The 15,078-nt window shown below is 43.0% G+C and overlaps 1 protein-coding gene across 1 annotated transcript; it reads left to right on the top strand.

Moving 5' to 3' along the window:
• The first annotated feature begins 532 nt into the window (after positions 1-532).
• LOC309536334 (F-box only protein 44-like) lies at positions 533-14,708 on the top strand. The gene is made up of 6 exons (XM_082230473.1): positions 533-696; positions 2,303-2,572; positions 4,541-4,721; positions 5,555-5,650; positions 12,529-12,643; positions 13,072-14,708. The coding sequence occupies exons 2-6, from the start codon at positions 2,329-2,331 to the stop codon at positions 13,384-13,386; spliced, it is 951 nt and encodes a 316-aa protein (XP_082086599.1). The 5' UTR covers positions 533-696; positions 2,303-2,328; the 3' UTR covers positions 13,387-14,708.
• The last annotated feature ends 370 nt before the right edge of the window (positions 14,709-15,078 follow it).

The raw sequence follows: 15,078 nt of genomic DNA, 5'->3' as shown, positions 1-15,078 counted from the left end.
TCCATTTGCAATGGTTTTGTTTTACTGGACGGAGCCTCCGGCCACGCCGCTCTTGCCTTTGCAAAGTTGGGTTCGAGATGCGCATTGGCTAGATATTTTTTTAAAAGTAATTTTTATTACGTTTTGCAATTTTCTATTCAACACAATCATCATTATCGCGAAAAGAATATATAAATCCCAATCTCTCCCCACCCCACCCCCCTCCCGTGACTACCCTCAACCACCTTTCCTGGTTCTTTAAGTATTTGCTTCTCCTGCCTGTTTTATTCTACCTTAGTTTTGTAATCATTTAGCTAAATATTGTTGTATTCTTATCAATTTTTTTACCATGTTTTCAAATTAGCTCTTACACTTTGTTGTTTTCCCGATTGTTGCATCTTGACTTTTATATTGTTTTCTTAATTGTAAGTGTTTACTCAAACCCTGCTAGTGAGTCCACTTCTTTACAATATTTTTGTAAATATACGTTGACTCGCTAGGGGCGCGTCATCTTATGCAAATATGACCCGGCGGGGATTCCCCTACCGGCCCCTCCCGACGAGAGGAACTGATGGCGGTGGGCGGGTCGTTTCTCGGAATTGAGAGCCTGGACTAAGATCGCTTTCGTTTTCTCCCTGCTGCCTAGCGGTGGAGCGGGGCGGAGACCAGACTTGCTCTCGGAGGCGCCGCGCGGCTCCTGCGCTCGTTCCAGACCAGGTAAGACTCGGAGGGGATGGGGGGGGAGCGCATCCAAGAGGGTGGATCTTTCTTTTTACAGATAACATTTGTATTTAGGCATAATCAATTTTATACATCATGGGATTCCCTGAATCCCCGGGCTTCCCCCGCCCCCCCATGGCTTCCAATATATATAATGTATATCTTCTTTTTTCCTTACTGCATCTAATTATATTTATCCAAATTGGTTTATATCCCCCTTTAACCCTACAAAATTACATTACAAGTCCTGCTAACGTCTTCAAGTGCTTACAGTGTTCTTTAAGATATTCTATAAACTTTTTCCATTCCTTAAATTTCTTATCACCTTGGTGTCTGATCTTCCCAGTCAATTTTGCCATTTTGGCGTAGTCCATCATCTTGATTATCCATTCTTCTTTGGTTGGAGTTTTCTCTTATTTCCACCCCTGGGCGAAAAGCATCCTCGCAGCTGTCGCATACATAAAGAGTCTTTTCAGGTCCTTTGGTATTTCTTCAAAGGGTGGGTCTTTACAATGGGGCAGGATCTGGGAAGGGCAGCTGACAGGAGTCCATTTGCACTTGGGCTCTCAGATAGAACTCTGCACATGCTCAAAGCGTCCCTCTTCACAAAGAGGCAGGTTCTGTGGAACGACACCCCTGTAAGGTAGACTAGTATGAGGGAAGATCGAACACACACACCACCCTTCAAAAAAAATGTATTGACCCTGACAGGGGTGCCAACTTGAATAAAATGTGGGGGGAGGGGCAGGTAAGCCCTGCCTTGCATAATCAATTACATGATGCAATACCTCAAGGACCGCCTCTTTCCATATGGACCTACCTGGATCCTGAGATCATCTTCTGAGGCCTCCTCCTCACGATGTCCAGAGGGTGGCAACATGAGAACGGGGCCTTCTCTGCAGTGGCTCCCCGTCTGTGGAATGCTCTCCCCAGTGAAGTTTGCCTGGCGCCTTCATTATACACCTTTAGGCGCCAGGCAAAAAGTTCCTTTTTAACCAGGCCTTTGGTTGCCCTGATCAACATCCCATACCCTTTGAAATGTGGCTCTTTTTAAGGAGGTATTGTTGGGTTATTGCTTTTATTTTTAATTTATATACTGTGATCTTCTTATACGAACTGCCCTGAGACCTCTGGGAATAAGGCAGTGTGAAACTCGAAAAATTAAAATATCATGGAAAATTTCATTTAATTCAGTAATTCAACTTAAAAGGTGAGATGCTAAACCAGATGGATCAATAGGGGTCTGACTAGGTATAAAGCAGCTGAACTGAAGCACTTAACACTGCAACATTTTGTTGCAATACCCCGCTTTTCTTTGCCTATGGCCCACTTGCAGATCTAGTACAGTGGTACCTCAGGTTAAGTACTTAATTCGTTCTGGAGGTCCGTACTTAACCTGAAGCACAACTTTAGCTAATGGGGCCTCCTGCTGCCGCCGTGCCACCAGAGCACGATTTCTGTTCTCATCCTGAAGCAAAGTACTTAACCTGAAGCATTATTTCTGGGTTAGCGGAGTCTGTAAGCTGAAGCGTGTGTAACCTGAGGTACCACTGTATGTTTGCTCCTTCCCCTTGCTCCCCTCTTTCATGGTTGATCTCTGCAGGCAGCTGAGACCTCATTGAAGGGAAGATGGCAGTGAACATGGAAAATTTGCCCGAAAACCTTCTGTTGGATATCTTGCCTCTGGTTCCAGCAAGAGACCTCATTTGCAATTGCCGGCTGGTCTGCTCTCAGTGGCGGGACTTGGTAGACCTGCCGGTCCTATGGAAGCGCAAGTTCCAGAAAAGGGACCATGACTCTTCTCCAAAGCCATTGGCTTTCTACATTTTCTCCCGCCTAAAGAAGAACTTAATCAAGAATCCTGATGGCCAAGGTATGTCCCCATTTATCTGGTAGAATAAAACGCTCCTGGACAGAAATATGAATAATAAAGCCTTTAGGAACATAGGAAGCTGCTGTACACTGAGTCCCAATATTGGTTCATCTAGCACAGTAATGTCTACGCTAGGGCTGGGCAATATATCATCCAAGACCAGTTTGAAGTTCACCTGATATTTTTTTCATAATATTTGAGCTGGTTTTCAACATCGGGATAACTCACTAGCTAAACACTGCAATGTTATCAGCAGCTAAACCTGACAATATCACCAGCTAAACATTGCAACCTACCACAATGTCCGAAATGAGGATGGAACTATACAGAGGCGAACAGGACAATGTCCTGGCAACTGCTACTACGTAGGGGTCTAAAACAGATAAATGACAATATTATCATCACACACTCAGTTTCATCTGCAGGCAAGCCAAAATGCAGCCCAACAGGACTACATCCCAGCATGGTGTAGTGGTTAAAAATGGTGGACTTGCTGGTGAACCAGGTTCGCGTCTCTGCTCCTAAATATGCAGCTGCTGGGTGACCTTGGGCTAGTCACACTTCTCTGATGTCTCTCAGCCTCACTCACCTCACAGAGTGTTTGTTGTGGGGGAGGAAGGGAAAGGAGAATGTTAGCTGCTTTGAGACTCCTTTGGGTGGTGATAAAGCGGGATATCAAATCCAAACTCCTCTTCTTCTTTTTTGTCTTTGGGCTTAGCTATCAAATGGTGGTATTCAGGACAATCCAAAGTGCGGTGGTGAGTCATAGTAAATACAAATAATCTGGGACTGCCAGCAGGCCTCTTAGGAGACAGAAGAAGCAGCAGTGGCAGAAACACCTTGCCATGACTGCGGTATCTATCTGTCTGTCTGTCTATCTATCTATCTATCTATCTATCTATCTACACACACACACACACACTGTACCATATGTATATAAATAATTGCATATTCTAAATAGCCAAGCACCGTGTCTTTTCCAGGTGTAAGAACCGAGAGGTTACTGAACTACAGCTCCCATCCACCCCAGCAATCGAGAAATGACCCAGGATGATGGAAATGGTAGTTTAGCAACATCTGGGGGGGGGCAAAGTTTCCCTACATCTGCTCCTCAGAGTAGATCTTTTGGAATTAATGGACCCAAAGTAATAATGTCAGTTAACTTCAGGGTGTCTACTACTTAATCATGCCAACCAAGGGTGATAATTTAACTACGGTCATTTCTGGATTGCCTGTTTTTTGCCTCTTTATCCTGATTATTTGCCACACATTTAAGGATACTGGCTATTTATCGAGAAAATTCATTTGTGAGGAGGTTTTATGGCATTGTGTCAAGAAGTCTGATTTTGTTGTGATGCGGGTTGCTTGCACACCATCGCCAAACCAGCCTAAATTGGAGACCCTGAACTTGCCATTATGCAATTGAGTCCCTCTTGGAAACAGGGACCGTCTGAAAGTGGCCTAAGTCATTCTTGTTTTCTTTCTAACCCACGGGCTGCTTCACTCAAAGCCTCTCCCTTCATTTTCTGTGTCAGGGAACTGCCATCGGAGGAACAGGTGGTGGAGGGGCTCAGGGAGGAAGGAAGAGACTCAACAGCTGAAGCAGGAACCAGCAGGGGGAGGAGTGGATCTCTGAGGGAATGCGAGCAGGAGGGAGGGCTCAGAGACGCTTCCAGCGAGAACAGTGGGGAGGTATCTGAGGCTCCCATAGGGAGACCCACGCCTCGCCGGAAACTGTCACGCCGTGAGTCCAGAAGGCGGGTTTCCGTTAAGGAGCTCTTATGCTGGAGACGATTCCGAAAGCAACCACTGTCGGAATCTACGAGTGACTAGGGCAGACATGTTTGAGGAGCTCTGTCACACACAGAGGTTTGTGGAGTGGCACAAACTCTGAGGGAGCACGATTTTACGCACAAGCAGCTAATCATCCCATCACATTCTGTCTCCCCGTCACACATGCTGCGTCAGATGGCCTGGACTCCTGGGAAATCCAGACACCTGCCAAGGGCCACTGGGAAACTCAGGAACTGTCCATAGAAGACTCAAAAAATGTCAGTGCGACGCTCAGACATTATAAAATGGGGTATTTTTTTGAGAATGATGAAGATGCTCCTGTTCAGCTCTACAAATGCTTTGCTGCACGTAACGGGTGAGGAACCTATCATTGTCCAAATTCAAATCCACTTAAAGATGAGGAAAGGGAGTTTTCATTTGCCCTGGTGCGAGTTCTTGTGTTTCACACTGTATTCTGCATAAGGAGAGCCCCCCCCCCCAATATAACCCATAAAAATGCAATGGTCGTAAAAAGGTGGAGCAATTTGCATCACCAAATCCTATCAAATGAGCTGTTCTTTTTTGTTGTTGTGGGGAGTGGTGAGAGACAGGCCCCCAATGGCTTTCCCTACAATGGGTTGCTAGCAGACCATCATTCCTTGCCTCTGCATAAGAGGGGGCAAACTTTCTTTCCAGGGAGCTGGAGGTGGCCCACAATAGCCAGTTGCTGAGCCTTTTAGAACACGTGGCCCAAAAGCTGTGGGTAAAAGGTAAAGGTCAAGGATCCCTGGATGGTTAAGTCCAGTCAAAGGTGACTATGGGGTTGCAACGCTCATCTAGCTTTCAGGCCGAGGGAGCCGGCGTTTGTCCACAGACAGCTTTCTGGGTCATGTGGTCAGCAGGACTAGACTGCTTCTGGCACAATGGGACACTGTGACGGAAGCCAGAGTGCACGGAAATGCCATTTACCTTCCCGCCGCTGCTGTACCTATTTATCTACTTGCACTGGCGTGCTTTTGAACTGCTAGGTTGGCAGGAGCTGGGACAGCAATGGGAGATCACCCTGTCATGGGGATTCGAACCGCCAGCCTTCTGATGGGCATGCCCAAGAGGCTCAGTGGTTTAGACCATAGACCCACCTGCATCCCCCAATGCTGTAGGATAGTGATGGTGATGTGGGGGTAGTGATGGTGTTCCTTAATGTCTCAGGCCCTGCAGCAAGTCTCAGCTCATCACCTTGAAGGATGAGGGCTACTGGGATGAACTGATGGATGAAGCCAGACCCATGATTGAGGTGAAGGACTGGTGAGTGCCAAGTGTCCTGTCCCGGCTGGGGCTCAGGGAGGGTGGACACCCCAAACCAAGTTCTCGGCATCTGTGAGATCCCAAGGATAGATGTGGTCCATGAGTTAGAGGCAGAGGCAGTGGCGTAGCGTGGGGGTGGGGCTGGCCGCACCGGGCGCAACATCAGGGGGGGGCGCTCGCACTCGTAGCTCTCTGCCCCTACCTGGCTCACTCACTCTCTCTCACTGCAGTGCTGGCTGTGCGAATCTGATCCGAGCTGCCGGGTCGCCGCCCACTGTGGAGGGGGTGGGTGCCAGGCGTGCGGTGCGGAGAGAGAGCGAGGGACTATCTGGGGGAGGGACAGTGCAGCGGCCGCCCAGCACAGCGCTGAGCGCGGGAGAGTAGGTCATTTGGCAATTAAAGGAACTGATTTTAAAGATTTGGCACTGAACGCGGAGAGGTATAAAAAGGAAGTCTGCCTCCCGTTTTTGTAAAGGAGTTAAGCAATGAACTTGTAAGCGGAAACCTTAAAGGTCGTTTTGAAGGACTATAATCTGAACATCAAATAAGTGCTAGCCCCCCTTCTGAGGCAGGGGAGGAGGGGGAAAGGACTTGAACAGTATTTCCCTGCAAAAAGAGAGAACCAGAGTAACTAAATTCACTGCTCAAACCCCTGAGACCAGCTCCTGTGATCAGTTAAAAGCCGTACTGGGAAGTGTGCTGTCGCTGAAAGTATCTTTCCTTTGCAACAGTTAACTCTGTGCTTGAGGACACAATTAATACACAATATTACTGACTGGTCTCTCCTGATTTTAAAGTATCAAGCAATAAATAAACTGGAAAAAGAACTGTTGTCCTTTGGAGATCGGGGGACGGAAGGTAAAATAAGTTACTTTAAAAAATAGGAAAAAAAACATTATTGACTGTTGCTGATACTGTGTCCTCCTAGAGGAACTGTGAAATTGTTGCAACTGTGGCTGGACCAAGGGAATTTTCCATTCCAAAACAATCTTTGTTTCTTTGTCTCTGAGTGTGTGACTGACCTTGACAGACTTTGACTCTGACTTTGAGTATGTAACTGAGCTTGGCTTTTATCTGGAGGGTTATGGCTGACGGGAAAGACAAATTAGAGTCCCAAGAAGCAACCAGATCTGGAAAAGTAATACGTACAGACATTGGGTTTCAAAGGAGAGCTTCGACATCCAGTCCTTCTGGCTTGCCAATAACAACCCCATTGACACAACCTAAGCCCAAAGGTATGGCTGCTGATGACGCCATGGCCCAGGCTCTTAGCAAAATAAATGAGACTTTGGACAAAATAAGTAAACAATTAGCTGAGACATCGAATAAAATTGATCAAAATACTACAAGTATCAACCAAAATACCACAAGCATTAACAGTCTGGGTCAGAAAGTGAACATTAACACTGAGACTATCCAGAGATTAGTACAGGAATCAAATTCAATACGAAAGACAGCGGACGAGGCGAAAGAAATTGCAAACTATACAGCCAGTGTTGTAGATGAGAAGATTCCACCAATACATAAACAACTACAAGAACACAAATCAACTCTTTCTTTGATTGAGTTGAGGGAGAAACAAGCAAATTTAAGGGTCAGGGCAGTCCCTGAATTGGAGAAAAACAATTTGATTGATTTTCTTACAAAGGAATTTACAGATTTTTGGAACCCAGATTTGGAGAAGAATAGCTTCAAGATAGTGAGGGCTTTTAGACTTGGAAAAGGAGGGAAAAAAGATAGAGTGAGAGACTGTCTGATCACCCTCCGGACAAAGGAGGAGAGAGATAGAATCTTGAGTCTACATTTCCAAAAGACTTTGGTAATACATCAATCAAGAGTGGAGATATTTAAGGATATTCCGAAACATCTTTTGGACCTCAGATCCAATTATAAGGACTTGGTTGCACAACTGAGAAGTAACGGAATCTTTTTCAGGTGGGATTTTCCTGAAGGTTTGTCTTTCAGCTATAAAGGCAAAAAGATAAAGATAGAATCAGAGGACGACAAAACTAAATTTTGGAGAGACCACGGAGAAGACTTGCAGAAGAAAGCCGAAGGAGAGCTAAGAACACTTGTAAGTGAAACTCTAGACATACCAGATCTCCCTCCTGAACTGAAAGAGCGTTTAAAGAAGGTGATACCACCAACAGAACAGGAACAGGCACTGGGTGCTGTTGGAGGAGAAGCATAGTACCTATATCATGGCTCTGCAACTTTTAACTTGGAATTGTCATGGTTTGAACTCCCCTCAGAAAAGGAGATCTGTGTTTCATTTATTAAAAAAGGAGCAATTGGATTTGATCTGCCTACAAGAAACTCATATAACAAGGTTACATAGGAAATTATTGGTGAACAAAAGACTTGGTCAGGAGTTCATCTCATCGGATAAGGTAAAAAAAAGAGGAGTTGTGATTTATGTAAAAGAAAGATTGCAACCGAAATTTATATTTAAAGATGACCAAGGAAGATTTGTGGCAGTTGAAATTCAAATACAGGGAGAAATTTTTTTGATAGTAGGTGTTTATGCACCAAACGAGGGGAAATCTGACTTTTAAAAAAAAGTTGCATGAGATCCTGATGGACTATTTGGATTACAATGTAGTTTTGATGGGAAATATGAATGGAGTGGTATCTACTTATATGGATAAGGCACAAAAACAGGTAGTCACCAAGGATGGTAGACTACCGAAGACCTTTTTTGAGATGACAGACAACTTGGACCTAGTGGACATTTGGAGAATTAAGAACCCCTTGGCTAAGGAGGGAACCTTCTTCTCTGAAGCCAAAATGACATGGACTAGAATTGACCAAATATGGGTAACTAGAGGAATGGCACCGAAGACCAGGAAAGTGGAAATCTGCCCGAAAACCTGCTCTGACCATAATGCTGTTAAGATGGAGATGAGATTAATATCAACTGGCTCCTTCAGATGGAGGATGAATGACACCTTATTTAGAGAGGAGGAAGTTTTAAAGAAGTCCCAAAAAACATTGAGAGACTACTTTGAATTAAATATGAATACTAATGTGGAGAAGAGAGTAATCTGGGACGCAAGCAAAACTGTTATGAGAGGGTTCTTGATACAACAGAATGCTATAAAGAAGAGAAGTCAAAATGAGAAGAAAGATAAAATCTTGGAGAAAATAAAAGAAAGTGAGAAGATATTGAGAGCAAAACCAAAGTCCCAGGAGATTTTGAGAGAAATAAAACTATATCAAGTACAATACATGGAAATAATGAATCAGGAAATAGAATGGAAAATTAAACAAATGAGACAAGAAACATTTGAATCAGCTAATAAATGTGGGAAACTGCTGGCCTGGCAAATGAAAAAAAGACAAAAATTAAATACTATTACAAATTTAGAAGTGGAAGGAAAGAAAAACATAACCCATTTGAGATCCAAAATTGTTTTCAGAAGTATTTTAAACAATTATATACGCAAGGGTCACAGAAAGAAATGGATATAGACCAATTTCTGAAGACAAATGGATTACAAAAAATCTCTCAGGAAAGTAAGTTAATGTTGAACTACAAAATATCTGAACAGGAGGTTGAAGGTGCCATTCAAAACATGCAATTGGGCAAATCTCCAGGACCGGACGGGTTGACTTCTAGATATTATAGATCTTTGAAAGAGTGTTTATTGCAACCTTTGAAGGAAGTCTGCAATGAAATATTGGAAGGGAAAAGGGCACCAGAGTCGTGGAAAGAGGCGTACATTACACTTATACCGAAAACAGAGACTGAAAAGACTCAGCTTAAGAACTACCGCCCTATATCGTTACTTAATGTGGATTACAAAATTTTTGCAGACATTTTGGCCAAGAGATTGAAAAAAGTATTGATGGAAGAGATTCATAGAGACCAAGCGGGCTTTCTCCCAGGGAGACACTTATCTGACAATTTGAGGAATATAATAGATATTCTGGAAAAACTAGAAGTGAATATAAATACTAAAGCAGTTTTGATATTTGTGGATGCGGAGAAAGCTTTTGACAATATCTCTTGGAGTTTTATGAAGAAGAACTTACATGGGATGGGGGTAGGCCAAGGCTTTGAAAATGGTATAGGTGCAGTATACTCTGAACAAAAGGCTAAATTAATTGTAAATAATGTGGTTATGGAAGAATTTAAAATAGAAAAAGGGACACGACAGGGGTGCCCAATTTCCCCACTGCTTTTTATATCGGTCCTGGAGGTTTTGCTAAATATGATCAGAAGGGACCGGATGGTTAAAGGTATACAGGTCAGAGCTAAACAATATAAATTGAGAGCATTTGCAGATGACTTAGTATTGACGTTGCAGGAGCCAGAATCTAGTACAAAAAGGGTTTTAGAATTAATTCAGGAATTTGGTCAAGTGGCAGGTTTTAAACTGAATAAGTTAAAAACCAAGGTTTTAGAGAAAAATTTAACACCGATCGAAAAAGATAGGTTTCAGAAGGAGACAGGATTGAATGTGGTAAAGAAAGTGAAATACTTGGGGATTAATATGACAGCAAAAAATGTGAACCTATTTAAAGATAATTATGAAAAATGCTGGGCTGAAGTGAAAAAAGATCTAGAAATTTGGTCAAATTTGAAGCTTTCATTGTTGGGCCGAATTGCTGCGATAAAGATGAATGTATTGCCGAGAATGTTGTTTTTATTTCAGACATTGCAAATTGTGGACAAGATGGACTGTTTTAAGAAGTGGCAGAGAGATATTTCTAGATTTGTCTGGCAGGGCAAGAAGCCCAGAATAAAATTTAAGATATTGACAGATGTAAAGGAAAGGGGTGGATTTGCCCTGCCAGACCTTAAACTTTATTATGAATCAGCAACTTTTTGCTGGTTGAAAGAATGGCTACTTCTTGAAAACACAGACATTTTGGACCTAGAAGGTTTTAACAATGTATTCGGATGGCATGCATATTTATGGTATGACAAGGTCAAAGCCCATAAAGCATTTAAAAATCATATTGTCAGGAAAGCTTTGTTTAATGTCTGGATAAGCTATAAGGACTTATTGGAAAATAAAACACCAAGGTGGCTGTCACCAATGGAAGCAAAAGCTTTGAAAAGGCTCAATATGGAGGCCAAATGGCCGACATATTGTGAAATTTTGGAACAAGAAGGAGATAAATTGAAATTGCAGAGTTTTGAAAAATTAAAAAAGAAAGTGAGAGACTGGCTTCATTACTATCAGATAATGGAGGCATATAATTTGGATAAGAAAATTGGCTTCCAGGTGGAAAAGTCAAAATTAGAAACAGAACTGTTAGAACCCAAAACTAAGAATTTGTCAAGAATGTATAACCAGCTGTTGAAATGGAACACTCAGGATGAAACGGTGAAATCTGTTATGATCAAATGGGCACAGGATGTTGGACATAATATTATGTTTGCTGACTGGGAACAGTTATGGACCACAGGTATAAAGTTTACGGCATGTAATGCCTTAAGAGAGAATATTATGAAAATGATATACAGGTGGTACATGACCCCAGTCAAGCTTGCAAAAATTTATCATTTGCCCGATAACAAATGTTGGAAATGTAAAGAAGTTGAAGGCACATTCTTTCACCAATGGTGGATGTGCCCAAAGATTAAGGCTTTCTGGGAAATGATATATAATGAACTGAAAAAGGTATTTAAATACACTTTCCTGAAGAAACCAGAGGCCTTTCTCTTGGGCATTGTCGGCCAATTGGTGCAAAAGAAGGACAGAACTTTTTTCATGTACGCTACAGCAGCAGCAAGAATACTCATCGCAAAGTATTGGAAAACACAAGATCTACCCACCTTGGAAGAATGGCAGATGAAAGTGATTGACTACATGGAATTGGCAGAAATGACTGGCAGAATTCGAGACCAGGGGGAAGAGACGGTGAAAGAAGATTGGAAGAAATTTAAAGACTATTTACAGAAATATTGCAAAATTAATGAATGCTAGAATGATGTTGGATTGAAGTTAAGTGGTTTCTAGCTGTAATGGTATAAAAGAAAATGAAAAAATTGGATTTTTAACAGGTAAAAATTTAATGCTATAATATATTTAGATTAAAGATCAGGATAAAATAAGGAGGGAAAGGAATTGCTGAACTAATAAATTGAACTGGAATACAAAAAAGGGAGGTATGAGGAGGTCTGGGAAACAAGTAAATGAAAGATAAGTGACAAAAAGTTGGAATTGTTTTTAACTGCTTTTTATTTTGTATTCTTTTTTCTTTTTCATTATGTCATATTGTGAAAACTTTAATAAATATTTATATATATATATATATATAAAAGAAGACGCTCAAACTCAGGATGCAAGGGAGAAACGTGATAAGAGGAAGGCACGCTTGGCAAACCCTCACCGTGATCAACTCCTGCCCGGAAACCTCTGTCCCCACTGTGGAAGGATGTGTGGATCCAGAACTGGCATCCACAGTCATTTACGGACTCATTGTTAAAATGTGTTTATGGAAGACAATCTTACTTGGCTACGAGTGATCGCCGAAGAAGAAGAAGAAGAAGAAGAAGAAGAAGAAGAAGAAGAAAATACCCCTAAACATGAGAATCTAACGGGAGAAGAAACTAAAAAAATGTAGCTTCTTCTCTAGCACGGTGAATAGTCAGCTGTGTAATATGAAGTAATACATGTTCTTTGTACTTTTGTCCATTTACTGTATTTATTTCCCCTGATTTGAAGTATAACATGGTGATTTTATTGAGTCAAAATGAGAATACCCCTAAACATTTTTAAGGGAAAAAAAGCACTGCCAAGATCTCTCTCAATCACCATGTTGTAGTGACAGAAACAGTGGCGGTTGACGTGCCCAGCTGGACCTCAATTTGTCCCAGGCTCATATAATTTCTCTCTCTTCCTTCTCCCCCCCACCAAAAACAGCTTTTCAAGTTGGTTTGATGCACAATATAAACTGACCGTGAAGCTGTTGTCTGCAGACTCTGAAGTCCTTAAAGAACATCAATATGAAGAACGTCGTGTGTTAACGTGGTGTCCGGTGAGCCGAGCCTGAGCAGAAAATGCAAGCTTTGTTAAATCAGTGGAGGGTGGTCTATGAGGGTGAAAGGGGTCCCACCAACCTCCGTCTGCTATGACGTGCGGGCCTTCTTGTGTAAATATTTCATAAAAGATATATACCACTAGATTGTGGTGTCAGTGTCTTACTGACAAGCAGCTCAGCTGGTTGACTACCTGCGAGCTTCCTCCTCTTGTTTAACATTCGGCAAGAGGAGAATGGGGACAAAACTAGACTTTGTTGACTGCCTCTGCCTCTCCTTGGCTCTGGCTCCCCCTACTGTTGACTTCCCCACTTTCGCCCCTCCAGCCACCGCTGTGGGGGGAGAGGTTGCATCCTGGAAGGGGTAGTTTCCTCTCTGCATCCTCCCCCAGACCCAGCAGCCTCCTCCCTTTCTCTCTCCTCTCCAGGTTTCACGCACTATTTACGACTACCCTCAAGGTGTCCGTCATATCCTCTTTGAACACAAAGCGCAAGGCCTAAGTGAAAACAGGGAGCTATCCTGGCATGGGATGACGGTGTTGCAAAGCAGCATCACACTTCACCCACCACTAGTGGCAGAAGAAGTGGATGACGATTACTACGACTACCACTACAGAGATTACCCCGACTCATCGGAGCATTCCAGTGGTGATGAATTGCCTTACGGGTTTTTTTACAGTGCGTCTGGTTGTGATTCGTGGTACAATGATGACTGGTACAATGATGACCGCTACTCCCCTTAACCGCCATCATCCCTTCTCTCATCTGCGCTAAATTTGCACCCAGTTGTAGCTTCGATTTTGGGTGCTCTTTGCTTCTCTCAACCTGTATCTTTTGCAGATGCTCTTGTTTCTACATATCTGTGACCTAGAAGCATGTCTGAATATGAAAACAAGGCAAGAGATGGGTGTGGCGTTTGCCTCCTAGGATGGAACATAAGGAAAGGGTTAAATGAGTGTGATGTGTTTGGCCAGTGGGAATGCAAGGGGAGGAGAAAAAGTTAGAGTGGGAGGTTTTGAAAGTCAGTTGAGTTCTGGGAGTCGGACAAGGAAGAGGGAGGAATAGGCAGTGGGTTGGTTGAATTGTATTGTGAGAGAGTGAGAGGAATTGTTAGGTGGAGTCAGATAGTTGGAATAATCAGTTTGAAGTTGTTAGAAACGTATAGGACAGCAAAGGAACTAAGATTAATAAACTGACAAGAAAAATTAACTGAAACCATACGCTTGTTCCTGCATTTAAAAGTTAACTTGATTATTTGTTAATGTTAACAACTGTCTGGACTCCATGTGTCCCTGGGAGAAACGGGTGGGTGGCAGCAAAGTAAGCAACCACAGTGGTGGCACAGGGTCAGTAGACTGTCAGACGTCCAGGGGTCCTGTGTGATCGCCACAATGGGCTGGCTAGGAGGCTGGTGAAAACTGACTCTCTATTTTTTTATTTTTTAAGTGAGATGGTTTTGGGATAGCAAGGGGTCCTCTTCTCCCACCCCCATTGGATAGGGCACATCGCAACGCTGAGTGGCAACCAGAACTTCTTCTCTGCAGATCATGGCATCAGTGACACTGGCAAAGATGGAGCTAAAAAGAGACCCCCTATTTTAACCCTGTGTGTTGAACCAAAGGTGAACAGTTCCGTAAACACTGCTAATGCCATCTTAATTGGGAAACCCTAGCCTGCGAGCGCGCCACTTGGAAATCAGCCTTTACCAAAAGTGTCGTGGGCTTTGAAGACACTCGAACTCGGGATGCAAGGGCGAAATGTGACCTGGATTCAGGAACTAATTAACCATCAAAAAAGAATGGCCAGGCTGCCCGGGTAATCCAGTCAGGGACCATTAATAGGTTTCCTGCAAGACAGGATTCTGCTGTAGACCGCCCCTTCTGTGATGTATGTATGATGTGTTGCAGGGTGGCCTTAAGCTTACAGGGTGGGCAATTTCAAAAAGTCTATATAAGGGTTTGCACACCATTTTTCTGGGTTCCTTCTCCCTCCTGCGTGTGGTGAGTGAAGACCCTGTTGCAACAGTTGAATAAAGATCAGGCTTACTAGCTGCTTTGCTTCTCAATATTCTCTGGTTGGCCTCTGTTATTTTCTCCTACCAATAGGGAACCCACTTAAGGTCTCTATATGGGCTCTTGGATACCCCATAAGGGAAAAAGGGCAGATTTTGTTTACAACACCAGCACTGCGATGTTAAGTGTGAGATAGATGTGGGACAGAAGCCCCAGTACAGTACATGAACAATGAAAAGGACTTAGTTTGTTGGGCTGAAGTTCTTTAAGTTGCAGTTCCTAGCTGGGGGTGGGGGTGGATACTGGGTTTTTATTTTATTTTTTAAAAGCATCCACATTTGAAGCCTCTGTTATAAGAATTTTAAGGCCTCAGATATAGAATAAATGTATGTATGGAAGTGAGAGCTGGACCATAAAGAAGGC

This window comes from Podarcis vaucheri (genome assembly GCF_965113315.1).
Source record: "Podarcis vaucheri genome assembly, chromosome: 7".
NCBI lineage: Eukaryota > Metazoa > Chordata > Lepidosauria > Squamata > Lacertidae > Podarcis > Podarcis vaucheri.
This window is presented reverse-complemented; position numbering and strand designations above follow the sequence as displayed.